The sequence below is a fragment of the Miscanthus floridulus genome, chromosome 1, assembly GCF_019320115.1.
Source record: "Miscanthus floridulus cultivar M001 chromosome 1, ASM1932011v1, whole genome shotgun sequence".
NCBI classification, from domain to species: Eukaryota; Viridiplantae; Streptophyta; class Magnoliopsida; order Poales; family Poaceae; genus Miscanthus; species Miscanthus floridulus.
The window spans coordinates 34,921,185-34,947,413 of record NC_089580.1 but is presented as its reverse complement, the minus strand read 5'-3'; the positions used below and the strand labels follow the sequence as shown (position 1 = coordinate 34,947,413).

At 45.1% G+C, this 26,229-nt stretch overlaps 3 protein-coding genes across 6 annotated transcripts; 2 read left to right on the top strand and 1 right to left on the bottom strand.

Moving 5' to 3' along the window:
• Positions 1–874: 874 nt before the first annotated feature.
• On the bottom strand, positions 875–5,134 carry LOC136478430 (pyruvate kinase isozyme A, chloroplastic-like). Its single transcript, XM_066476891.1, has 6 exons — positions 4,438–5,134; positions 3,374–3,464; positions 3,050–3,243; positions 2,574–2,695; positions 1,644–2,122; positions 875–1,400 (listed from the first exon to the last, which is right to left on the bottom strand). The coding sequence occupies exons 1-6, from the start codon at positions 4,978–4,980 to the stop codon at positions 1,099–1,101; spliced, it is 1,731 nt and encodes a 576-aa protein (XP_066332988.1). The 5' UTR covers positions 4,981–5,134; the 3' UTR covers positions 875–1,098.
• Positions 5,135–13,228: 8,094 nt separating this feature from the next.
• LOC136479572 (large ribosomal subunit protein uL4z-like) lies at positions 13,229–15,757 on the top strand. The gene is made up of 2 exons (XM_066477411.1): positions 13,229–14,412; positions 15,445–15,757. Exons 1-2 carry the CDS (start codon positions 13,312–13,314, stop codon positions 15,556–15,558), a joined length of 1,215 nt encoding a protein of 404 aa, XP_066333508.1. The 5' UTR covers positions 13,229–13,311; the 3' UTR covers positions 15,559–15,757.
• Positions 15,758–17,630: 1,873 nt separating this feature from the next.
• On the top strand, positions 17,631–22,039 carry LOC136478409 (uncharacterized). Of its 4 annotated transcripts, none has more exons than XM_066476873.1 (5): positions 17,631–17,802; positions 17,959–18,099; positions 19,851–20,208; positions 20,576–20,626; positions 21,103–22,039. In XM_066476873.1, the coding sequence occupies exons 3-5, from the start codon at positions 19,867–19,869 to the stop codon at positions 21,685–21,687; spliced, it is 978 nt and encodes a 325-aa protein (XP_066332970.1). In that variant the 5' UTR covers positions 17,631–17,802; positions 17,959–18,099; positions 19,851–19,866; the 3' UTR covers positions 21,688–22,039. The 4 variants fall into 4 exon arrangements, with proteins under 4 accessions (XP_066332970.1, XP_066332975.1, XP_066332963.1 ...); XM_066476866.1 differs by having other exon boundaries at positions 17,633–17,802; positions 17,963–18,099; positions 20,573–20,626; XM_066476859.1 differs by having other exon boundaries at positions 17,633–17,802; positions 20,573–20,626.
• The last annotated feature ends 4,190 nt before the right edge of the window (positions 22,040–26,229 follow it).

The following is a 26,229-nucleotide window of genomic DNA, read 5'->3' as shown; positions in this document are numbered from 1 at the left end:
ATCACACCTGCTGTCTGGCTGTTGCTTCCACGCAAAAGCGAAACACCGGCACTGTTCCCGTGATCCGGCGGCCCCCCTATTCTTTCTTCGTATCGAGTCATCCACGACGGGCGACGGAGACTCTGTCCACACCTCAAGCCTCGTAACCCTCATCAGCGTGTCGCGGCAACATCCATTTACCCCGGTTTTAGTTTTACTTTTACCTTTGGGAGGTTGAGTCAAACGGAAATATGGGCAGTGCAGAAGCATGGTTTGAGCTAATCATGACATCATATTATTAATTACATGTACCGACAGTTAATAATGAAATATGGCAAAGGTACAGCTGTACAGGATACGGGGTTGATTTCTTTATTTGGGATTCCATGAGCACTTATTTGATTCATGGTTGTTGGCTGCAAAAGAAAATGTGGTTTTGGATTCAAAAAAAAATGTTGTTGATAACATGGGCTGCAAAAAGAAAATGTGTCATGTCGCTGCTTTTTGTTGAGGCAAACCTTGTCACAATAACATATTGTTCTTCGGGCAGTTTGTCTTGTATAAAAATAGGCAGACCTTTACTTTGAGTTTCTCCTCTTCAGCATTAACATGAAAAGGCAGTTTGTCTTATACAAAAAAAAATTCTGGACTTGACCAGTCTTTTCGAGATTAACAGTTTACCACCATCAACGTTGATGTTCACCCACCCATCATCTGTTTTTGCCCACCGCGCCTGTGCATGGCGTATTTTTGCAGCCGCTGCAGCTGTGCTCCGACTGAATGAGTGAATGGGGGGAAAAACAAAGATTCTGCTACATCTTGCGCCAGAAGATATCAAATTTTGCTGTAGCTATTGCTTTACTTGAGGAAAATCATCGAGATTGGAACACACACAATAAAAAAGCTCTGTTCTGTTTGAATTTTGAAATGATCGAGTCCGAACCTGAATCACAACGATGCAAAATCAATATCGACATACAAAGAGTCTCGACATGAGCCAGAAACATGCTAAAGACTGTTGCCAATGGGATATACTTCAAATTATACAAACAAAAAAAGCTCCTCCTATTGTACGTTCCATTTCTGGTCAAGGAACCAGCTGGGTATGCGATCCTATTCCTAGGGCACATTCATCACTTGGATGGACTGCAGCATGTCGGAGAGCGCGATCACCAGGTCTCCGGACTGCACCATGCCCCTGACCTTCAGCAGGGAGAAGGTGCGGTTGAGGTTGTTCTCCATGTCATCGGACTCGCTGAGCCGGAATGGGATGAGACCCCACTGGAGGTTCAGCCGTCTCCTGACAGACATCGAGGACGTGAACGCGAAGATGGGGCAGTCGGGGCGGCATCGTGAGAGCAGAGAGGCCATGTAGCCATCCTTTGTGTAGACGAAAACAGCATCAACTCCTAAGTTGTTGGCTGTGAGTAAGCAAAGCACACAAGTTAGCACAAAAGGTAGGTTCAAATGTTTATGTAGATGCAGCCACTATGCACAAGGCAGGATGCAAAATATCTGAACTAGTTCTGAATATATGAGACACAAACTAGCTTCAAGGTTAATCTCAGAGTCAGAAGCACAAATAGGATGCACTAAAATGCAGTAGTTACTTATATGCTTTTATAACAAAATTACAGTGGACAGTGGGGTAGTGCAGGGTATACCCATTTTGGCTGCTGAATTGCATATTTGCTCTGATATCTTATCAGAGAATGAAGACGAGACATCTTGAAGCTCCAGCGCCTCGTGGCGCTTCTCCTCTCTCCACCACCTTTCAATCCTCAGGCTAACACTCCTAAGCACGCTGAGAGCCTTATCTGGATACCTCCCCATGGCTGACTCACCAGAAAGCATGAGAGCATCTGCACGCTGGCGGACTGCCTCAGAAACATCAGCAACCTCAGCCCTAGTAGGTGTAGGATACTCGATCATTGATTCCAGAAGCTGAGAAGCAACAATGACTGGCTTGTTGAGCTGTCTGCACATTCTAACTATTCTCTTCTGTATGGAAGGGACCTGTTCCAGGGGGATTTGTGCCCCCAAGTCCCCTCTGGCTACCATTATTCCATCTGATGCACGGATAATCTCCTCCAGGTTCTTCAGAGCATCAATGCTCTCAATTTTTGCAATGACCCCTATATCACTGGGACAAACAATGAAACAATTACAATTTAGACAACCAAGTAATAACTTGTAAATTAAATTAAAACATCACGTGTATGGTATCTAACTTCTAAGCCATTAAGTGTGATGGTCACTCGGCACATTTAAACCAGGGCATATAGACCTGCTACAGCTTTCAGTGTCCACAACCAAACTGCTAGTATGCAAATTATCAACCAAACCATTTAAAACAAAAAAAAGGCAGATTCCACACTAACCACACTAATGTGCACAAACTCAAGAATTCGTTAAATACATGCACCGATACTTATCAAGTTATCATCCAGAAGCCAAGCTCATGACTAGTAAAGCATTACCTTTCTGTTTTGGAAAAAAAGATAATCAATATGTTACTATTAAACCCAGCTACATCCTACATGTGAATTGTGCATGTGACGAGGTGACAACTTTCAAAACATAATCCTACTTACCTTCCACGGCTCCGTGCAGAAATGTAACTCTTCAAATGATTAATTACTTCAGCAGACTTGACAAATGATACGGCGATGAAATCAACACCTTCAGCAATTCCAAAATCTATGTCAATCCAATCCTGCAAAGATGAGGTCATAAGTATAATTATTATCTCCAAGTAGTGCCCAAGCCTTTATTAGCTACTGATTGATTGCACTATATAAGAGAAGAATATTTCACTCAATTTTACAGGCACTTCTTATCTTATTCTAGACTAGAAGTCTATAGATAAAAGTTCCAGAGTGATCCAACCCTTCACATTCTTGAAACTAATTTTAGCCATTAGGAAAAAGATCAGACAACCCAAGGGGTCAATATGGAATGGCATAAATTTACATTCGGTCTGAGCTGAATATCTACATTGAATGTTGAGCACAAAGTATGAGCAGCAAATTCCAAATCAAAGCAAGTGTTTTTTCACTATATAAATTACCTTTGATGAAATTGTAGGAAGCATAGCGTTCCTCTCTCGCACTACACTGCCATCGCGCCATATAGTAAGATTAGCCCGTGGCAGCAACAAACCAGGATCAGTGCAGCAGCACTTCACATCTGGCCCTAACTTTTCAATCACCTCAAACCTGGCCATTCCACCATCCACAAATAGTTCATCGCCAGCTTTGACATCTGGGTAGGGTTTTGATTATTTATTAAAGCAGGAAAATTATAGTCACATTAATGCATCGGAGTCATTTTGATACAGATATCTTTTTAAAAAAAGTAGACTCAAGAAAGAAGATCAGCATTGATGGATAACCTTCAGCAAAGCCATCATAGTTCACATGAATGATTCGATCTGGGAGCGATGTGTCAGAAGATCTAACGCTAAATGTCCAAACTTCTCCATCCTGCAAAATCCAAGGGAAGAGTAAATTCTGATAAGTGATGACTGACAAGACTTGGTCCTAAAACTTCAGTACATTGCAAATTAGATGCACTGTTCTCCTAAATAGCCATTTAACCTGTTTAAACGGATGTTTTGCCTGTTTAAATTTCCATTTAGCCTGAATAATGGCTAAACAGTAGGTGACCGACTGTTTACCATTTAGGAAAACACTAAGGCATCTCCTAATGCTTTTGAAATAACATATATAGCCTTAACAAGCGCAGCCTATGCAGCTGAATTTGTTTTTTTACCATCATGGGTAGCTCAGATTTCCAACATGAAACTTTCGGTCATTTGTAAAACACATTTAAGAAGAAAAACATAATTTCAGGACACATCTTAGTAAACGAAACTCAGGAGTGCCATCAGACAATTTCTCCGCAATTTACAATATGGTCTCTACTCTCTAATTCAGAAAAGTTCATAGCTCAATTAGCCCTCTAATGTTCCCCAACAGATTACACACTACTATCTCAACCAATAGTGGGAGACATGAATGAAAGGAAAACAGGGTTGATGAACAAGATTACTCCTATTGTAGTTAACTCTAGTGCTTTTCAAATAACATATATAGCCTCAACAAGTGCAGCCTATGCAGCTGAGTTCGTTTTTTTTTCCTCATCACAGGTAGCTTAGTTTTCTAACATGAAAATTTCAGTCATTTGTATAACACATTTAAAAAGAGAAACTAAATTTCAGGACGCATCTCAGTAAACGAAACTTAGGAGTGCCATTGGATAAATTCTCTTCAGATTTTACATGCTAAACCTCATCATGACTAACATCACCTTCGTGGGGTCATCCTCACGAGATCTCATCAGATGCACGAACGACGAATCAGTATATCAGTCGCACATCATTCAGTGTTTAAGCATGGAATGAACCTAGGAAGGAGAAGGAACGAGATAATAGCTGAGGCAGGGTCGCGCGCTGACCTCGGCCTTCGCGGAGGGCGCGCCGCCAAGGTCGCCCATGTGGATCTCGCTGCCCTCGGTGTCCATCATCACGGCGACCGCGAAGCCCTTCTCGTCGTTGAGCCTCCGGACGGCACGGATGACCCCGCGGTGCCACTCGCGGTCGCCGTGGCACATGTTGACCCGCGCGACGTTCATGCCACCGACGGCGAGCGCCTCGATCTCGGCGGCGCCGCAGGTGGCGGGGCCCACGGTGCAGACGAGCTTGGTGCGGCGCGTGCTCCGGAACCCGTTCTCCCGCAGCTCCGCCTCTGTGGCGGCGTCCACGTCGATGGCGGCCGCGGCCGCGGCCGCGGCCACGGAGGAGGCCGCCGCCCACGACACGTGTACGCCGTTCGTGGCGGGGGGCGATTCGGGGAAGGAGGTGAGGTCGGAGGACGAGGCGGCCAGGCGGCGGCGTTGGGGCCGGAGGTGGGAGGGGACAGGGAGGCGGTGGTGGGAGGGGTTAGAGGGTTTAGAGGGCGTCGGACCCTGGAGGTGGAGGGAGCGGGCAGCGGTGGCCATGGCTGCCGCTGCGGCGGCGAGGCTGGTCAAGGGAGGCGGCGGTGTGCCGGCCGGCGTGGCTCCGGCTTTGGGAGTGTCGCCCACGGCAGTTCTGTGCTATGGACGAATTGAGGTGAAGCAGGAGCGTAGCAGGACGCTTGGATGTGCCAACGGCGATTTGTCAGATTTGGATCTACTCGTCCAAGGTCTAAACACATGTATTTAAGCTCGATAGACTGGGCAGACGAGGAGCCTTGCTCTTGAGAGTAGCGTAGAATCCTTAATTTGAGTGGACATGTTTCACACTAAAAAAAGTTTGGGTGCATTTTGCAGTTTTTGCTTATCAAAGATTCACATTTTGTACTCCAATAGGATGGTCGAGCACTAATTGACCCTGATCACTTCGCAACATGATGATTTCAGGGAATGTGATTCACATTGTTTATTGAATGGGAAGTGAACACTTTTTAAGCATTAATTACCAACTCAAAACAAAACAATGGAGCTGTTGGCAATGCTTAGCTATGTCATATGACTTTGGGTTTATCCCAAACCACAGTCCAGTTTTTCTCTGGCAGTTTAGAATTTAAATAAACTAACAAGAGGTAGAATGAAATATCCTTTTCTATATATAAAAAAGGAATCTGATGTTGTTCTCTTTCTCCATGCAGCTAACTGCTACCATGGCCACAATTTTCTGTTACTTTGCGGTTTAATTATTTCCATTCAACATGATTCATGTTGTTTTTTGACTCTTCGTAAGCATTTCCAGTTGCCAAGGTTTCAATGCAACTGTCTTCTGTTTTCAGCCTCATGTAGCCATAAGCATTTCCAGTTGTCTTCTGTTTTCAGCCTCATGTAGATAAGTTCAACAATGTTGCCATTATTTTATTAATGTGAGTTCTTATTCAAAAATGTTAACTGAATTCAGATAATTAACTATACATGATTTTGCTTACTAAAGGGGTCCGTAAGCATGCCTTTTCATTTCTACTGCATCAGCATGTAGCTTGAGACTCACAAGTCGCAAGTGTGGCCATTAGGTAGCTGCAGCTCTTGTGTATTGATCTGTTTTTATCAAATTGATCTGATATTCAGTCATGATTATTCTTTTGCCTTCATAGAATGGTGCATCCTCAACTTATATTCTTTGATTTACAGCAATTTCAGTCACTTGCTTATGGTGATGATTTCTGTTACACACGATGAAACAGGGGTTCTAAATGTCTGGATGCTGGAATTATAGAAAAAAAACATCCTAGAAGAGCTAGATATATCAAATAATAAATACTATTGCTCTGCTGCTTGAGTTTCAGAAAAGTCCACTACCTGAGGTCACTTCTAGGTGCATTTTCCTGTGCTACAAAAGGTGCTGAATAAATACTATTGCTCTGCTTCCTTATTCTTGATATTGATAAAATATGGCATATTAGTGGCTACTACTTACTACTCGAGGCCGCACTAGCTGTGGATGATAAGTTCACTTGGGCCTGCGGCTGATTTGCAGGTGGCTGCACACGCCGTCATTTGCGACGGTGTCTCCACAAGAGGTTTTAGTTTCCAGCCCGCGGAAGTGGAATTTTTTTAATTTTAACACTTTTTATAACTAATTTTAAATCTAACACTGCAAGTTGTTTTTTTAAAAACTAACACTTTTGGTCGCACCTATTGTCCTGGCGCGGCCAAATACCTGTGCCGCCATGTATGGTGGCGCGGCAGAGGTCTGATGTGGCGACGACCGGTTTCGGTGACCGTTGACGTGGCAGCTCTTGCCGCGCCATCATGCATGGCTCGGCAGTGCCGCGCCCTGATCCGTGGCGCGGCAGAGCCGAATAAATATCGCGCCCAGTCCCGCCTGCCCGAGCAGCAAGCCCGCCTGCCCGCCGCGCCCGCCGTCCGGCCGGCGGTACCTGAACGGTTTAATCCGAATGCGTCGCGCCGATAGTGGGAGTTATTATAAGTATTGCTTGACGTAAAATCAATAGTAGATTTGTTTATGTCTTTTGTTGAATTTTTTTCATGGCCGAATAGAGAATTTGATAAGTCAATGATTTGTTTTTCGTCTTTCATAATACGGTTAACCACCAATTTAACTAATCGATTATGAAAAATTGCCACCGGTGTCGAGATACGCCGGGACTGTCGTTTCCCGAACTAGTTGGTACTTAATCTCGCCGGCAGTGCTGACGCGACGCAAAGAAACGAATATGAAACAGATAAATGAAGTCCGTGCACAAGTTGACAAGCTGGCACGTAACATTTTTATTATTTTGACATAAGTTTGACATAACATAACCAAATAACCCCGCAAGTTTTGGACGTCAATATTCGTTTGACCTAACAAACTAAGATCCAAGAGTGTAAGGATCCCTCGGACGTCTCTGTCTCTTCGAATTTATTGGCAACATATTGGGAGTGTAGCCAACGTCGGTATGGTCACGTCGACGGTGCGTACGGCTCGTACCCTGTAAGTATATGATACGCACGATTACTTATAATTCTCTATGATCGTTAATTCATGGAGCCTACGTATTTAAATAAACTATCTTTGATAGTACCTGTGAGGCTCCTTGGGTACCAAGCGGGGCACCACCTAGCTGACACATGCCGATCTCGTCCTGCAACCAATCGTCCCACTGGTTGTGCTGTCTACGGAAGTCCGGGGGTCGTCGTCATCGTCGTCCTCGGTTGTAGGGTCATTTCCATCGCTATGACGTGGTGGTGTACGCACCGCGGAAGTAACATCTGTCATCTCCTGAGAAGAGTCGGCTGGTGTCCTCAAAGAGGCCGAAGACGTGGCACCTGACCGCGCCGGGAGTGACGGTTCCTCATAAGGAGTGTCCATGCAGCTCAGCTTCTGAGCTAGCTTCCTGCAGCTCTTCTTCACCTTCTGCATAAATAGACGTTAAAGTTAATGCATTTTCCACACGCATATACACTGAACAAACATTTTCGGAACAGACAAGTTTATGTTTACCTCCACAAAAGCCGCGAGAACGCCTGGCCCTAGCCCTCTAGACTCGTGAAGCCGGTACGCTGCTTTGTTGGACAACCTCGATAATTGTGTCGTCTGGGTACAGAAACGCGGTTGAACAGTTTTAGTATACATAATTAATACCAAATGGATAACAAATTGTACCATTCAAGTATCTTACCATGTATCTTTGTAACAAGGCTCTCTGTAGTTGTGTCCTCCCTAGTGGTAACGTCGTACACATCTTCGATGACATCTTCCTCCGAGTCCTCGTCAATCGCCACATCAGTGTACGGGAGCTTGATATGTGTCCTCGTAGACCTGTGAAGCCAATGCAGGTACTCATCGAAGGTGTGCTGGTCATGTGGAGGACCCGCATGGACCGGATGTCGTACCCTGTTCTGCCACAAATGGATGCGTGAGCTGTGTGTCACGCGTCAATTATTGGTCTTGTACCTCTTTCTGCGGTCATACCTGCAACAAAACGATGTTAGTTGTACCACACACCTCTGGATTGTAGCATTAATCGATAACGTACCTATGCAATTCTTGGTTGATGGAGTAAAGCGGTGGTGGGTAGCCTGTCATTCTCCCACACTGTCTGCAGACCCAGATGGGCAAGTGAATCTCGACCACATGGAAGAAAATAAGAGGAACGTCGCAGCGATACTCGTCTGACTCGTCCCTAGTGACATGACTGAGATAGTCCTAGAGTTCCGGAGCATCCCAAGGACACCAATGCACCTGAAATTTTGTAATTGAGTTAGGTTGTGATATAGTATAGATTGAACAAGACACAGATATGATAGTAAAGAGAGCGTAACCTGGTGCTGTGTTAAGACGTCGAGACCGTTCGTGTACTCCCTGTACTTGCGCCATGCATTCCCTCTAACTAACGCTGATTCCGTCCAGATATACAGAGCTGTAGGAAGTGTATTATGCCCGTTCCATCGCTGCATTGAACATGATAATGAATTAGCCATTAATAATGAATTCATATGTAACTGCCTCCAAAAATATAGTGAACCGAAGTACTTAACGGTAAACCATCATTAAGGGGCCTTCCAACGGGCCATTGTTCCCAACACCACACCTGAAGTAGGTACGAGCAACCCCCAAGGTTCACATATCCTGAGGTGCGACGGCAGGCAACGCATAACTATCGATGCGTCCATGTCAGGACTGCGCTGCCCCAGCTGTACGCCGCTATGTTCTCCCACGGCTGTCGTAGTATGTCAAGAAACATCCAGCTGATCATATTGCCCGAGACATCTAGGAAGAGGAAAGCACCAAGAAAGTGCTAGAGACACACATGAGCGAACCTGTCGATCAGAGCCTCCTCAGCCTATGGGTCCAAGTAATCAAAGCGCTTCGTGATCTAGGACGATGAAACCCCAAAACTTTTCCTGAAATTGACCAAAGAAAATGAGACACATGGTTGCAAGAAAGCAATGCAAGTATTAAATAGGCTTAAATTACTCACTTATTTTTCTTGGAAGCATCGTCGTCCGGTGGAAGAAAGCCAGTAAACTGAGCCACCAGCTCCCTTCAGTAATCGTTGTCAACTATCCCTGTCACTGGAAGTCCCCCCAACCGAAGGCCTAAAATAACATTCACGTCCTGCAACGTCAAGGTCATCTCGCCACAAGGTAGGTGGAACGTGTGGGTCTCAGGCCTCCACCTGTTATAATAATAGAACGACTGTTAGTTGTCTCAAATTTGTTAGAAGAAAGTTTACGTACAAAGAATGCACTCGCATCTGTCTACAGCTGCAGTAAGTAGTGCTGGGTCAAAGGGCGAAAGACCGTGGTTGACAACAAGGACAAGCTCGAGAAAGCCGGCACGCCGTATGTACGGCGCATAACGCTCGTCCCACTGGTGTGCCCTGGTGTCCGTGCGAGGCCTCAAAGGAGGCAAGGCCACCTCTGCGTCATTGTCACTCAAGATGTGTGCTCGGTGCTGGTCGTCGTACTCCACCTCAAGAATAGGATACAACGGGTGCTGTGTGGGAGGAGCCATTCTGTTACGAATTGATAAACAAAGCGTTAGAGTATTCAAATTAACAAAATTTACATTAACATTAGTAAATTCACAAACAAATCACTAACCTAACTATCATAAATCCCTAAACCCAAAATCCTAACTATAATAGATAATAAATACATAATCAATCCCTAAAATACCTAAACCCTTTTGGGTTTAGAGTAAACTAGTATCTATACCCAAAATTCCTAACTAAATAACTAACTATAAACTAAATAATAAATATATAAACAATCCCTAAACCCAAAATCCTAACTATACTAGAACACACAACCTCAAACCTACGTAAATCACAAACAAATTCACTAATCTAACTATCCTAAATCACTAACTATCATAAATCAATACCAATCATAAAACCCTAACTATTCTAAATCACTAACTATCCTAAATCAATAATAATAATAAAATATGGAATCAACCCTAACTATCCTAAATCACTAATTATCCTAAATCAATAATAAGAAAAAAAAATGAAATTGAGAGGAGGTACCTTAGGAGCGGGCGGCCTTGACGCGCCAGCGTTCGTGGCGTGGCCGGCGCGGGCGCTGCGCGGCCTGGTCGGGCGGGCGCTGGCGGCAGATGGGCGAGTGCGGGCGCTAGCGGCAGGCAGGGTGCGTGCGGGCGGGCGGCCGACCACGCGATATTTATTCGGTTCTGACGCGCCATGGATCAGGGCGCGGCACTGTCGCGCCAATGTAGGTGGCGCGGTAAGAGCCGCCACGTCAACGGTCACCGAAACCAGTCGTCGCCACGTCAGACCTCTGCCGCGCCACCATGCATGGTGCGACACAGGCATCTGGCCACGCCAGGGCAATAGGCGCGGCCAAAAGTGTTAGTTTTAAAAAAAACTTACAGTGTTAGATTTAAAATTAGTTATCAAAAAGTGTTAAAATTAAAAAAATCCGGAAGTGCAGGCATATGGTAAGGACTTTGCTTGTGGTTTTTTCGTCTTCGAAATCAATGCTTATGTTCTCTTCCTGAGTCAAGAAACGATTACCATGGAAATGGAACCATATGACTGTTCATTAAGCAACATGCATGATGTCTTTTCTCTTTTTCTCCTTGTAATAGCCATTTGTGGAGAGTTTATCTAAACTTAAAGCTCCAGGGAGGTGTGTTTGGCTATCTTCTGTTTTGAACTGTATTTCAGGGCTAACTTATTTTGGCTCGCCAAAAGGAGCAATCTAACATGACAGTTTATAGCCCAAACCACGTGTATGCCCTCAGTCCACTGAATCTCTCATTAATATTACCATTTTCGAAGTTGATTCTTAATCTTGCCATGATGTCCCTATATATCTGACATGTGTTCCAACATCCTAATAGAAAAAAGGATACTGTAGTTTTGTAACATCATTCACATCTTGGTATATTTTACTTTTCACGTCTCCAAGTTTAAAATCATTATTTAGCATTACATTATTGCAATTTTCTTTAAAAAAAGTCTAATGTGCAGGCACCCCATGTATGGACATATATCTGCAAAATCTGCGCATATGCTGGGCCAACGTGCAGTATGCCATCTTCTCCTATATCAATACTAAAATTATTTATCTGCCATTTATCCTTGTAAATATTCTCGTGTGTTGCAACGGGAGAAAACATATCACACGATTATATGTATTGACATTGACATCATCCATGCTATGAGCCTTCTCATGAATAGAATTTTGCTTTATTTAAAGGGAACAATAGATTGTTCTAGAATTTTTATCTTGTTTTGCATTTTGTCGTAGTGTTAGCACGTGCACACTACTAGTGTATTTAAGCTCGATAGACTCGGCAGACATGCCTTTGGTCTGACGAGGAGCCTTGCTCTTGAGAGTAGCGTAGAATCCTTAATTTGAGTGGACATGTTTCACACAAAAAAATAACAAACTTAGAGCATGTTTAGATTCATTAGCACTAAAAATTAGCTAGCACGACATCGTGTTAGATCCACCTGCTAATGGATGGTTGGATAGTGAGTTCAAAGTATATATGAACTATTAGCACTTATTAGTAACCATAAACCAACTAATGGAACTAATAATTAGCAGTCGTTCAACTAATAATTAGTAGGTTTATTAGCAGATCTATTTGAATCCACTAGTACTAATTTTAGTTTGTGCCTTAATCGCACAAGTCATACATGCATCAAGATTGATCAGAAAGCACAATTCGTGACAGAGCTAGTTTGTCAATAATCGAAGTTATCTGCACATACATAGAGATCATTTTACTTAGTTATTAGATTTGTGCTCTTGGAAAACCTTATCTTCTAGACCCATCGTAACCTTGGATACATGGTTCCGTTTGCTTCACTGAAAAACAAGTGAAACATTGTTCCGACTGATTTGTTGTGAGAGAAAAATGTTATTCCGACTGAAAAAACAAGCTAAAATACGAATTATAAGAGAAACGAACAGGGCCCATGGCCTTGACAGCACTTCAGTTCACCACTTCACCTAGACGTGCTTGAAATCCCTATGGTTATATTGGATGAGTGTCAATATGGTCTGTAGACATGTTTGATAAAAGAGAAAATGAATGCTAAATGGGTGGTTAGTGGAAGAAGAAAAGGAGAAAAGGAATCAATGAACTTACAAGAGGTAGATGCAAATGAAAGATGAAAAGTGGGAATAATCAATTTCTATGTTTCATTGGAAAACCACTTCGAATACGTGGATATCGAGTGTAAACGGGATAACATCTCTACATAGCATTCGTTATCAAACTAAATCTAACTATTATTTATAGGTGATTGCAACTAAGGCTATTCCTACACTAGTTTCATTCTTATTAATCGAGCTGCCAGAGCCACATAAGTATATGTGCTGACGTGATATCTTTTTGCGAATTAGACATGGTATTTTTTTAGAAGTTGGGATAATTATTGATTTGAGGAATATTTTTTCATGAACAATTGGAGATGCTCTGAAAGAGAAGATGTTTTCATTTTTTTTCGCAAAAAAATGTGTGTGTGTGTTTGCAAAAAGAAGAAGTATTCATTTAGATAAAATATCTTCTACGCCATTTTCCAAACAGTTGAAAACTGCATTTGGATCAGATTGATGTCAACCTTGTACAACAGTTTAATGCCACGGGAACCTATTAGACGCGAGAATGAACAATACGTGGGAAAAACCTACCAAGCCCAGCCCATCAGCACGGCCCAATCTAACCTGCTCACCACCAATTCCTTCGCAAGTCAAAATCAACGGTCCAGATCTCACCTCCCAAACCCTAGACCTCACACCCCAGTTCTCATATACGATCACTCCCTCCCTGCCTCCACCCTTTCCACCCCGCCGCCGAAGCCACCGCGCCGCTACCCCTCGCCGCCGCTAAAAATGGCCGCCGCCGCGCGCCCCCTGGTCTCCGTGAGGGCCCTGGAGGGCGACATGTCCACGGACTCCGCCGGGGTCCCGCTGGCGGACGTCCTCCGCGCGCCGATCCGCCCGGACATCGTCCGCTTCGTCCACAAGCTCCTGTCCTGCAACAGCCGCCAGCCTTATGCGGTGTCCCGGCGCGCCGGCCACCAGACCTCCGCGGAGTCCTGGGGCACGGGGCGTGCGGTCTCCCGTATCCCCCGCGTTCCTGGCGGTGGTACCCACCGCGCTGGCCAGGGAGCCTTCGGCAACATGTGCCGTGGCGGACGCATGTTCGCGCCCACCAAGATCTGGCGCCGCTGGCACCGCCGCGTCAACATCCACCTCCGCCGTGTAGCCATCACCTCCGCCCTCTCCGCCACCGCCGTCCCGTCCCTCGTCCTTGCCCGCGGCCACCGCGTGGAGTCCGTCCCCGAGCTTCCGCTCGTCGTTTCGGACTCCGCAGAGTTCATTGAGAAGACCGCCCAGTCCATCAAGATGCTCAAGCAGCTCGGTGCCTACGCCGATGCTGAGAAGGCCAAGGACTCCGTTGGCATACGCCCCGGCAAGGGGAAGATGCGCAACCGCCGCTACATCAACCGCAAGGGACCCCTCGTTGTCTACGGCACTGAGGGCTCTAAGATCGTCAAGGCCTTCCGCAACCTCCCTGGCGTTGATGTTGCCAATGTCGAGCGTCTCAACCTGCTTGACCTCGCCCCTGGTGGCCACCTTGGCCGGTTCGTCATCTGGACTGAGTCCGCGTTCAAGAAGCTGGATGAGGTGTACGGTACCTTCGACACGCCATCGGCGAAGAAGAAGGGTTTCGTGCTCCCGAGGCCCAAGATGGCAAACGCTGATTTGTCCAGGCTCATCAACTCCGACGAGGTGCAGTCAGTGGTGAAGCCCATCAACAAGGAGGTGAAGCGTAGGGAGCCTAGGAAGAACCCGCTGAAGAATATGGCTGCAGTGCTCAAGCTGAACCCGTACCTCGGTACTGCACGCAAGATGGCAGCCCTAGCAGAGGCAGCACGTGTCAAGGCCAGGAAGCAGAAGCTTGACTCCAAGAGGACCAAGCTCAGCCCAGTATGATAATCTTCTCTTCCTTTTACATTTTATACATCTGTATATAGATGTTCATAGTATTGTACATTAATTGTTGTTATTTAGCATTGTATATTTATTGCTAAAGTACTGTACCATTTCTTTGTCATTGATTGTGTATTGACATTTTCTATGCAGCCTAATAGTATAGGGTATGGTATATTTCTTGAATTAGGTTGTATTGTGTCATAGCTTAGGTCGATTGTTGAGATTGGTACTATTTGTTCCTAGTTTCTAGATTGTGTTGATATGGTTAGCTAACATGCATGTGACTGAACCTTTATGAGGAACTGTTAACATTGATGCTGCATTTTTGGTGTGCCACTCAAGCTGTCAATTCTTATTGCTGGATTAGCCCTATTTCACAATGCCCTGGGAGTTTGCTAGTTCAGATAATGAATTAGTTGTTAGCTCTAGTTTGTGGTGAATCATGTAACCTTCTGCTACATGGAACACACCAAGTTACTGTTTCTCTAACTAATAAATTAAATCCATGAAATATGTCTTGACAGTGTATTTGTTTGGAACTATAGATTTTAATATAGGTTTTGTATAAATTTTGTCAGAGTTTGAGATGTTTAACTTAGGACAAAACTAAACAATCTACAGTTCAGCTCCTTAGCAGCTATACATTTCACAGTAGCTTAATTATTTCCACTATAGATTTATCTTCAAGATGTGAACTGAATGACACATTGTTGTTTCACCTCTTGCTGATGTTCTTGGTCATAGACACATTCACTCTGTTGTCAGTTATTTTGCATTCCTATTGCTGTTCACATAGGTTAGATGAACTGTGCATTGCATTTCACCACTAAATTATTTACTTGTAATATATTCCATTTCCAATATCCTCTTCCTAGTCAATCTGGCTAGATGTAATGTATATCTAGATGCATACTGCATAGAAAAAATTTGTACCTAGAAATGCCAAAAAGACTTACAATTTGGAATAGAGGGAGTATCTCATAATACAAGTGATGTGCTGATCATGTCTTTGTATCCTCCTTACAGGAGGAGGCTTCAAAGGTTAAGGCTGCTGGAAAGGCGTGGTATAAGACCATGATCTCAGACAGCGACTACACGGAATTTGAGAACTTCACCAAGTGGCTTGGTGTTACACAGTGATTGTCTGGGTCAAACCCTCGTAGTTTGTCAAGTCAGAAATTATGATTTTGTTTTCTATTGTCAAATGTCGCTTGCTATTGGTATCTTCAGACATGATATCTCGTTTTGGCTTTCGTAGTTTTTTACCGCTGGATTTTTACTTCCAGATACCTATGACATCTATTATGAGAACGAAGTATGTGCAATTTTCAATACTCTATGTGCCTTTGTTTGTGGCTGTATTGGTTACTCTAATTTACATGGTCAGTCATGTTGTATCTTTGTCGTAAGGCATACCTGATTGCAATGTACTCCATTCCCAATTATAAGAAGTTTTGGCTTTTCTAGGTACATTGCTTTAACTGTGTATCTAGACATTGTGTATGTAAGTGTAAAGCAAAAGCTACGTACCTAGAAAAACCAAAATGTCTTAATTTGAAATGAAGTATTTGGCTATGTTTCTGTATGCATTGTTATGTGCTCTTTTGTTTCTTAGGTGTATGGTATATATATATGATGCTTTGGTTCCTCGTCTATTTTGGCTTGACAGCAATGGTTTCTGATGAAGGATGTGGTTCTGCGTTGCTTGTTCCGTTTCTTTGAAGCATCGTACTGTGTGTGACATTATTTGAAGCATCTCTTTCTTCAGTTCTTGCCTTTTTTGGTTGTGGAGCATCTCTAAGAGCCTTTGTAAATCTCTCTATCTAAATCATCGTTTGAAGAGTCATTTTGCATAAAAATCATTTTGTATATCTTTGCACTCTCCAATAGTTTCTCTATATCTCATGCGCACTTTAAAGAACCATTCATAGCATTTAGGAAGAATATGGCGAGTCTTTTGGAGATGCTCTAACCATGGTTCAAATCCCTAATTCTTCAAAATTGAAGATTTTAAAGTTGATTGTAGTATAGCCGTATATGTAAGATTGAAAGTTGTGTGGTTGTATAACTGGTCGATGAATCAACCTGTAAAATTGCAGAATTCCATGCCTCCTTTTGCGTGCAATCTAGTATAATAGAAATTGATTGGCCTCTGCTTCTGATTTGAGACTTAGCATAAACTAGTGAAATCTCTACTCAGAATTTATTTCGCTGCTTGGCAAAGCTATCCAGCTAGCTACACTTTTCTGCATATTCTCTTTCTCAGAAAGTGGACAGCTTTTGCGCTTCTCGGATGTGGATGTCTCACTCTCATCTCATCCCCACTTTCACCCCTGCAACTTGCCAATCCACATTCCACCATCTACCCGTCAAACTTGCCTCTTGTCTGATACCTTTGCTGTTCAACTCTCTTTCATAATCATAAACTAAGAGTTTGGTAATTCTTAAGGTCAACATTTTCACAGCTGTCTAAAAGCTCACTTGTGAAGGGCGAAAAATATTATTGGTCTTTGAGATGGGCTACCGTGTAAATCAGATCGGTCTCCGCTAAAATAAATTAAACACAGGAGCAGAATCCAGTGAACATGCAACATAAAGGATAGCATGCCTTGTTCCTGACACCATTTTGTGGAACGTTTCTCAGCAGAGACCACCATTTTGTATGCCTTCTTCCTGACACCATTTTGTGGAACGTTTCTCAGTGTAGGCTCGTTCAAATTTACCTTATAATCCGTACTATTCAGCTTGTTTTTTCAGTCGGAACATTATTTTTTTCTCACAACAATTTAGCTAAAACAGTATTTTTCAATCAATCAAGTCAAGTTTTAGGAAGCCGAACGGGACCATAAAGACCACAATTTTGTGGTGCTAAAAACTAAAGGGATACTTGTAGATTTGAAACGTTTTTTAGTACACGGACAAGTGCTGTAGATAAGCTCCATTTCGCGAGGTGTCATCATCAGAATGATAGTAACTTTCTGCAAGCAACTGTTCCTTTTGGTACACGGAGAGAGCGATCTGGACGGCATAGATGGACGCAGAGGGGTCGTCAGAGTTGGCATTGGCGAATAGGGAATCTATCTGGGTTCGTCCATCCAACTGAATACTATCTGTAGGATGGTGACATCGGATGAATCCATGAGGCAACCAATTGGGTTCCATCCAGTCATAAATTAAACCAAACTAATTTTAAGGTAGCAGTTTTAAAAATAAAATTAAAAAAAAAAGAAAAAGAAAAGAAAGCAGGAGCCAAGAACTGAAGTAAAGAACACCCCCTGCACACAGAACATTTGCAAGGCCACGCCCCCTCCAAGGCTCCAACTCTAGCGTGAGTGGCGTCCCGATCGCTTCGTAACCGCCTGATTAATCCGTCCCTCCTCCGTGGTTAGTCTCCGACTGGTCTTCAAATTTCTCTGCAATTTTTTTTTCTCCACATGCAATTTGCCTTTGCTATTCTTGGAGTCCGGTGGTGGTAAAATTTTTCAGCTCCTTTTTTTCCCTTCTTTTTTTTTCTTCCTCTGACCTGAACTGCTGTCCCAGCCAGGCTTTTACCTCGCGGCTTAATCCCAAATGGGTTGGCTGGAGCGCAACCCAGTTGGGGGTTAATTGGGATTGCTACTCCGCGGCTGCCCGTCCCTCGTGTTCTTGGATTGGCGAGGCGAATCGACTGGTTTCCTGCAGGTGAGGACTGAGGACTGCTCACAGCTATTCGATTGGAATGGGATGGATTGGATTGGTTCCTTGCGCGCTCGATTCCGCCGTCTTTTCTAGATTGCGCGGTAAAAACAATGGATCTTTTGGACTTCATGTTCCTGAAACCGATTCGAGCTTCTGCTCTTAGTTTCCAGTTCGAAATCTCAATCAGATTTTCTGCAGAGTGATGTCTTCATACGCGTTCCTTTCTTGCTGTTCGATCCTTGACGCCCAATGTTTGAGTTGTTACAGGCTGCGAGTGTTCATAGTTTGATGGATTCTTATCGTAGCATTTAAGTTTGGTTTTCAAGCTGGAAATCCCGATCGAGGAATCCGGTTATTAGGACTGAAGGTAAGTCTAGTAGGTAGCTGTTACATGTTCTTCGTTTGCCAAAACTAACCCCCTTTCTTACAAACGTAGTTCATCCATGTTCCTTTCTCTTGTTGAAAATCCTGCGTGATATCATGGTCCAAGTTGGATCTCTTTTATGGTTACATTACTGTGGTGTTTCCTACTTTCCTTGGATCATGGATGAATTGATTGGTTCATCCTGCCGGCCATGTAAAATTTTATTTTTGACTTGTTTTAAAGGTGTCTAATTTGGTAGTTCCTACGTTGAAATTAACACTATTCTGAATCCGTGTTATTAGCCTTGAAACTGAGCATGGATCTTTTTCTCTGAATTGGAGTTGACTTCTCTGTTGAGTCCTTTTTTACTGTATATGGATGCAGCTGATGGAGCTTTTTGTTGTTTATTAGATCTCGTGTGATCCTTCCAGCTTGAATTTCTCTCTAGTTTTTGTATCATGTGGGATTTATCTGCTATATCAATGTTTTCAGTTGTTGGTCGCAATTAGAAGGTGATATTTACACCAAGGACTAAATTTAGGAATGTGTTAGGTGACAGAAGAACGGAGGAAACTATTTTTTTATTTCAGAAGAATGTGGAGGCAATCCTTTTTCGATTTGGTTGGCTCATTTAGTTGCTCCATGAATCGCTGCATCAGGATGACTTATTTTCTCCAATTAGATCTTGAATCTTCTCTAGCCATGAGCACAGAGCACCAGATGTCCGATTACGTCGAAAATCTTGTTTCTTCCAATGATTCTGACAGAGAAACAATAGTGCTTGGTTTGATCTATTGACATTCTCATGGTTAACTTCATTCTCTGTATCCCTTGCCTTCTTTTTATTCTGCATCTTTGTCTTCATTCAGATGTCTGCACAGTACCGTGTTGTTTGTTACTTGTAGTTGGTACTTGCATCCATTGGGATGGTAGTGGACTAGTCTTTAATCAGCTGAACATTGATGTCATTATGCTGCTCTTTTTTAAATAAAAAAAGCTTTGGGTAACATCAGTATTGAGAGCTTAATATGAAAGTGATACTGTGCACACATCTGAATCAAGATAAATAAACGGAATAAAAGTTCATGTATTTGTGTCAAAAAATACTTTTGGTAGGTTTCAATAATACATCACATGGAAACTGTGTTAAAAATACTGTTTTTGAGTACCCCGTTGTTGCCAAAAAAATTATGTGTGACTGGAGGTGCATTCAGATAAGATTGAATATATGCCAGAACATAATGAGTTTCACGCATTCTTCTGTACTTGGATCCTACATTGAGAAACTGATAGTTTTGTTATCGTGATGCCTTTGTGATCTACATTTGTTTTCTTTTCATTCCTCCGGTGCTACTGTATATTCTGACCTCTTCCATTTATCTTGGGCCAGCCTCCTGGGTAGAATCATGAAGCTGAAAAGTAGTGCAGTGGAGACTTTTAAGGACAACAATATGATTTTCACTTCTGAAGGAAATTTCCACTCTAAAAAAATGCGAGAAGACTATGTTGCTAGTCCAAACCAACCAGGTGTTGTTTGGACAAGATGCAAATGGATAATTGGAGATGTAACTGAAGTCTTGGATCGCAACACATGGAAGCTTGGAAAGATCTTAAAGATGCTAAAGAACGATTACTTTGTTATCAGGCTTGCTGATTGCATCCAACTGAAAGAGTTCCACATATCTAGCTTGAGAATTCCACGTGGTCTGGAAGCTCCTCAAAGCAAGCCCTTTCATGCAGCAGATAAGGTAACAGTCACTTCCTGGGAGTACAAAGTTGCCCTGTTTCAAATTTACCTGTTCATGTGTCATACACGATTGATAGCCCATAATTCTTGTAAATTTGGCACTTAGGATCTTTGATTCATCAGGCTTGGCTTACAGCAACATTTGCATTTTGTGATTTTGGTGTCCTCTTAGTTTCATCAGTGCTGAACTGTCGAGCATCATCAATAGTCCTGTTATATTGTATTGAGTGATCCCTTATGTTATTGAGGGGAAATGCCTCACAGACTTCGATTGTTTCCAGTAAATTTGTTTATTATCTACATGGTTTATTATCTTTTATTCTCTTTTCGGACCACATAAATGCATCTTCTTTGGTATAATGTAGCAGGTGGAACTAGGAAATCTATCACAGCTTGTCACACATCAGAATTGTGTCATGGTATGTTCTCCTTTTAAGTTAGAGTTGTTATCTTGCTCTCTCTTATCTGTTTTTCAGAAATAGAAGTGAAGTTATGGTTTTGCAAGTCTTTGTGCAGTTCGTTTGAGGCATTTCACCTCAGGCCTTGTTGCATTGCATCGTTGAGCATCCTAGATTCTTACATTCGGGAGCCATAGAAACTCAGATGGTGATTATAGCAGCATGTTGCTGACTTGAGCTGCACAATCTGAATGGCTGCTGTCAGATATGATACTTCACTCACAGATGTAGGATTTGTTTGCCACCAGAGTGCCGCCAATCTTGTAGCTTTTCTTTCTTATTAGCAGTTTGCGACTGCCGAAGAAAATGTTTAAAAAAAAAAAAAAAAAAATGGCTGAAGCTTGAAACACTGGGCCATCTTTTGCCACCATTGTGTTGTGCATTTACCGTGTTTCTGTCCAAACAGACGATCTTACCGTTGCTCATCTCCCTTTCAGGCCACCGGACGCGGTAAACGCCGACCTGCTGATGGCGCAAGAGCTGTGCAGCAGATGGGTCATCGAACAACCTACGATCTGGGGAGCAGTGGCAAGAAGCGGAAAGCAGCCGCAGATGCCTCTTGCCATCCGAGCAGAGCAGCAGCACACCCCCGGAAGGTCGCCGCAGCCTCCAACCTGAACGGCGGCATGACCGACAGCTACCTGCAGAGCTCTTCACAGGCCATAGAAGACGCCGAATGCTCGGTGGCCAGCTGCAGCGTGAACGACCTGTACCGCCTCGGCAACGGCGGCAACGTTAAGCGGCGTCGGGACGCCGCAGGGTGCCTCCCTGACGACGCCATGTCTGCGTGCCCGTGCACGCCCGGCGACAGGGAGGGGGGCGCCGACCACGACGACGAGGAGGAGGCCGCGGCGGGCGTGCACGGGCTGGAGCTGGAGGCGTACCGGTCGACGATGCGGGCGCTGTACGCGTTGGGGCCGCTGACGTGGGAGCAGGAGGCGCTGCTGACGAACCTGCGCCTGTCGCTCAACATCTCCAACGAGGAGCATCTGCTCCAGCTCAGGCGCCTACTGTCCTCGTGATCGTTGGCACTTGGCATTGTCAGCCACTCTGGTCCTGGCCTTCTCTGTCGTCTCCAGCGTCAGGCGTCGGCCATGCACGTCGGCTTCGCCGGCCGAGCGCCGTCCTGTTCGGCGAGCCTCTTGCTTTTACTGTTCTTGCTATTACAGTACATGGTTCTCCACCATCTTTGTCTAGTCCAGGTAGAATCCTATGTTTACCGGTGTCGACTCGAGATACGGATGTATACAGGGAACTCAGAGAGAGACGCCTGCATCTTTGTCATGCCTTGTGTATCCTTGATATATTCTTGCTTGTAAATGCAAACATGTTTACAAGTTTTTCTTTGAGGGACCATGTATTTACAAGTTCTTAATTTACTTGTGGTTTACTGTCGACAGAATATCATCGGCAGTCCTCTGAGAAGTATCCCACGAAGGTAGATTGATCGACAGAGAGGTGTGTAATCAAGAACAAGACGACAACAGAGACACACGAGTTAGACAGGTTCAGGCCATCAGTATGACGTAATACTCTACTCATGTGGTCTGTTGATTTGTATTGGTTATCGTATGATATCGCGTGAGTTTGGAGGAGGTCCCTGCCCGCCTTATATAGTCTGGGGGGTAGGGTTACAAGTCGATTAGATATGAGAGATAACCGGAAAGTAATAACAGATTACATGAATCTTGGGATCATACGTATCATAACAGATCTCGTAATATCTTCAGGATATCTTCCCTGTATCTTGCGGGATGCGCCATACAGAGTCGTGCCCCGCAAGGCTTTGTCTTGTGGGCTGGGCTGCCCCCGCCCTTAGGGGCGTAGCCCATGTGGTCTGCCGTGGGTATCCATGGTCGTACCCCCACAGCTAGTCCCCGAGCGCCTTGTACCTGTTGTGCAACGTCGTCTTGAGCTTGTCCGAGCAGGTGCAATTAAAGTCGAACAGTCAAACTCATGGTTCGACCACCGTGATGAGTTGCCAAGCAGTTGCCGAGTAGCGTGAACCGTTGCCGAGCAGCGTGAACCATCGCCGAGCAGTGTGAACCGTCGTCGAGCAATGTAACCCAAATACGGCTTGCCATAAGGGTGTAAGGAGCTCAAGTTCAGAATCAAAAATTTCTTCGCAGTGGACTAAGTGTGCCCACTTAGAGTCCGACCACGTGAAATGGAGATAGTCTTCTTTAGCTTTAAGAGGCGCGGAGTCTTCTAGAATAAAGCAAACACATTCACCGTGAGATGGAGTGTGCCCACTTAGTCCCCAAGCCTGACAGTAGATGACGTAGTCATGTGGTGCCAGGGTCCAAAGTAGAAGAGTAGTAGAAAACCAGCAGAGCAGATAGTTAGTCCCCGGGCGTAGCCCCGAAATGAGAAAAAACACATTCACCGTAAGGTGAAGTATGCCCACTTAGTCCCCGAGCCTGACAGTAGGTGACGTGGTCACGTGGTGCTAGGGTCATAAACAGCAGTCAACAGAAGAAAAATCCCCAATGCAGCGAGGAACCGAGACGTAATGCAGACGCAGTCCTCGAGCCACAAGAAAAAATCTTGGAGAAAATAAATCATGGAGAAAATACCAGAGTAATGGTTGTACAGTAGTAATTACTAAGTCGTGACGTTTGGCGGAGAAGTCGGCGAATATTCGGTGAGTCATAATAAATTACGAAGATAAATCGGCGATATGGGCCACGGCTGCACGAAAGCCCAAGTAACGACCCACCTTGCTGTTGTGGAGAATTCGGATAGGAGCAAATCATGGGAACGATTTCCTAAAAATCCTCGAATGCGAAAAGGTGGGGGAGTGCTTTATAACCGCGCTGCCGCACCCCGCGCTCCCACCTTTGCCACTTTGTCATTTCATCTTCTTCCTTAGCCCTCATATTTATAGATTCATATCCACGCGCGCTTTCGCTGTTAGTCCCCAACCGGATCTGAGAGATGGCGCCAAAGAGGGGAGCTGTAAACCCAAAGAAGGTGAGCCCAAAGAAGGCGAGCGCCGGAGCCAGCCGTGACGAAGAGTGGGTGCCGTCGCACATAGGGGAGGTGAAGCTCAACAGATTGGTGGAGGCGGGTGTTCTTCCCGACCGTGTCACTGTCGGATGGCGGCTGGCCCTCGGTGAGCCCTTCCCAATGCCTTATACCGACAAAGCTGTAGTATTTGAGGACTACTTTTGGCGTGGATTAGGTTTTCCTGTTCACCCGTTTTTGAGGGATTTATTGGAGTTTTAGAGAGTCAGTCTGTGCAACCTTCACCCAAACACCATATTGCACATATCTATCTTCATCCATTTCTGTGAGGCGTAACTTGGAATCCTTCCCCACTTCAACCTCTTACATGACCTGTTCTGGCTGAAAAAGAGAGGTGATGGTGGTTCCAAGGTGGTCGGCGGAGTGTACCTTCAGCTACACGATGGAATGGCAGGTGAGTACCTTACTATGTCGCTGAACATGTCGCTGAAGGGGTAGAACGCCCGATGGTTCTACATGAAGCAGAGCCACCCTACCGTTCGCTGCGATGATGACCACATCCTGGAGAGCCAGAAGAGCTGGTCGGAGATGCTAAGCAGCACTGATATGGAGCAAGTGAGGGAGCTCCTTGGCTTAATAAAGGGCGTGAAGACCAATGGTGGATTGGTGGCAGCGAGCTTTATAGTGCACCATGTCCAGCCCGGCAAGGAGAGGGTTCACGTAGCCTTTGATTTCAAGGGGGAGATTGATGGTACCCAGGAGAGGACGGAGATGCTGTCGAGGGACGTAGTGAAAGAGCGGGCTACAGAGCTGTTCGCTCCATTTGCCTCGTTCTACTTGCCAGGGCAGACGAGACCGTTTCACTACAAGAATTTGCCTCCTCAGGTAAATATCTCAATTGTGTGTTCATGATGCTTTTTATCTTCTATCGTTGCTGAGCAGTGGACTGATTCACTTATGCGAAGATCCATTCACAAGAAAGAGCGGTGTACTTCTCGGGCTTACCGAGGGGTGATTGGCCATAGGCGGTAGATGCTCGGCCACCGACGTAGCCTAAGGAGGAAGCCATCAGCATATTGTCGGAGAGTCCATCTCCGATGTCAGAGAAAGTCCAAGGAAAGAGGGTAGTGGCAGACGAACCAGCCCAGAAGAAGAGAAAGACGGTGGGTGCTGCTCCTCTCAAACCGGACGACATCCAGCTTGGTGGTGACCAGACCACTCAGACATGGAGTACCATGGTGTTCGAGTGGTCGGATGACAATAAAGTTCTAGTTGCTCCTCCACCGAGCATGAAGGCGCCTCCACACAGCTCACGCGTGGAAGAATAAACGAGGGGAGGGGAGGAAGTCCCCCAGCAGCAGGCGACGAGAGCCCTCGAGCAGCGAGCGAAGGGAGTCCCCGAGCAGCAAGAGAGGGGAGTTCTAGAGCAACGGGCGAAGGAGAGGCCAACGGCGGAGACCATGGGACCTCCACCCAAGACGTAGGCATCGACCCCAAGGCCATGGCTGGGGGCTCAGGTAGGCAGCGCCAGTTCAAAAAAATCTACCGAAAAACCGCTACGTAAGTACCCTTGCCTTGGAGTTATTTGGTTGTCATATCCTTATCATTTTTGATGATTTGATGAGCTGATCTAATGCATAGCGAGGCATATGGATGATCCGACACCACCCGTCTAGGCTGACGAGCAACCAAAGGCTGGTCTCGTGGTAGAGGAGATGCTAGTGGACCCTATCTCGGAGTCCTTGGGTTCTCGGTGGCCTATGGAGGAGTCGACCGCCCCTACTGGCGGATGTGGCGGTGATGAACAGTTGGCGTCGACAGTGGACGAGTCGGCGATGATGCCCGGGGCAACAACGAAGACCATTGGGTCTTCAGCGGCGAATGCAGGAGATGTTGGTACCACGCCTGAGTGTGGGGCGGCGATGCCGATGGTGCCCGAGGAGCAAATAGTGCCACCGAGGTGTTGCAGGGCATGGTCGGACCCACTGTCCGGCCATGGAGCCCCCCGGTGGTGCCTCCAGTCGTGGTGGAGGAGGATAAGGTGGAAGAGATCAAACATGAAGAATCTCAACCCAAGCTATCCGGATCCTCTGCAGACGCGATGAGGAGGTGGTGGTTGTTGAGGAGGAGGACACCACCAGGGAGCTGAGGAGACTGGAGTCCACCCTTGCCGACGTGATGAAACAAATCAAGGTCAGTACTGCATCTGTAATGTTCATCTTTGATGTTGGAGATTGTTCTTGTTCATAGTCTTGGCGTTTTTGCAGGGGATAACTAGGACTGCTGAGCAGCGGCGCCAGTTGATAAAGAGGATGGAGCCCCTCGTCGAGAAGAATGAAAAACTCAAGGAGCCGATAAACCTTATGGAGAAGAACATCTAGAGGGTGAGACCTTGCTGAGTCCAATGAGCAGGACCTAAAGTACCAGAAGGGTGTCCTATCGAAGCAGCTGGCGACCATATCTAAGCAGCTATGTGGCAAGTTCAAGCAGCTGGCCACTGTCTCCAAGCAGCTAGAGCAGAAGTCCGAGCAGCTCAGGAATGTATCCGAGCATAAAACAGGTATGACGTATCGGCGAATGTGCTTTGTATTGTTGAA

What these genes read in the sequence shown, in the direction of transcription:
- LOC136478430 (XM_066476891.1), bottom strand. Translation starts at nt 4,980, where the DNA reads ATGGCCACCGCTGCCCGCTCCCTCCACCTCCAGGGTCCGACGCCCTCT. An exon ending in TCTGCACGGAGCCGTGGAAG is followed by an intron (nt 2,123 to 2,573) that starts GTAAGTAGGATT and finishes TGTTTGTCCCAG; the next exon opens with TGATATAGGGGTCATTGCAA. An exon ending in CAATTCAGCAGCCAAAATGG is followed by an intron (nt 1,401 to 1,643) that starts GTATACCCTGCA and finishes GCTTACTCACAG; the next exon opens with CCAACAACTTAGGAGTTGAT.
- LOC136479572 (XM_066477411.1), top strand. Translation starts at nt 13,312, where the DNA reads ATGGCCGCCGCCGCGCGCCCCCTGGTCTCCGTGAGGGCCCTGGAGGGC. An exon ending in AGAGGACCAAGCTCAGCCCA is followed by an intron (nt 14,413 to 15,444) that starts GTATGATAATCT and finishes TCCTCCTTACAG; the next exon opens with GAGGAGGCTTCAAAGGTTAA.
- LOC136478409 (XM_066476866.1), top strand. Translation starts at nt 19,867, where the DNA reads ATGAAGCTGAAAAGTAGTGCAGTGGAGACTTTTAAGGACAACAATATG. An exon ending in CCTTTCATGCAGCAGATAAG is followed by an intron (nt 20,209 to 20,572) that starts GTAACAGTCACT and finishes GGTATAATGTAG; the next exon opens with CAGGTGGAACTAGGAAATCT. An exon ending in CACATCAGAATTGTGTCATG is followed by an intron (nt 20,627 to 21,102) that starts GTATGTTCTCCT and finishes TCTCCCTTTCAG; the next exon opens with GCCACCGGACGCGGTAAACG.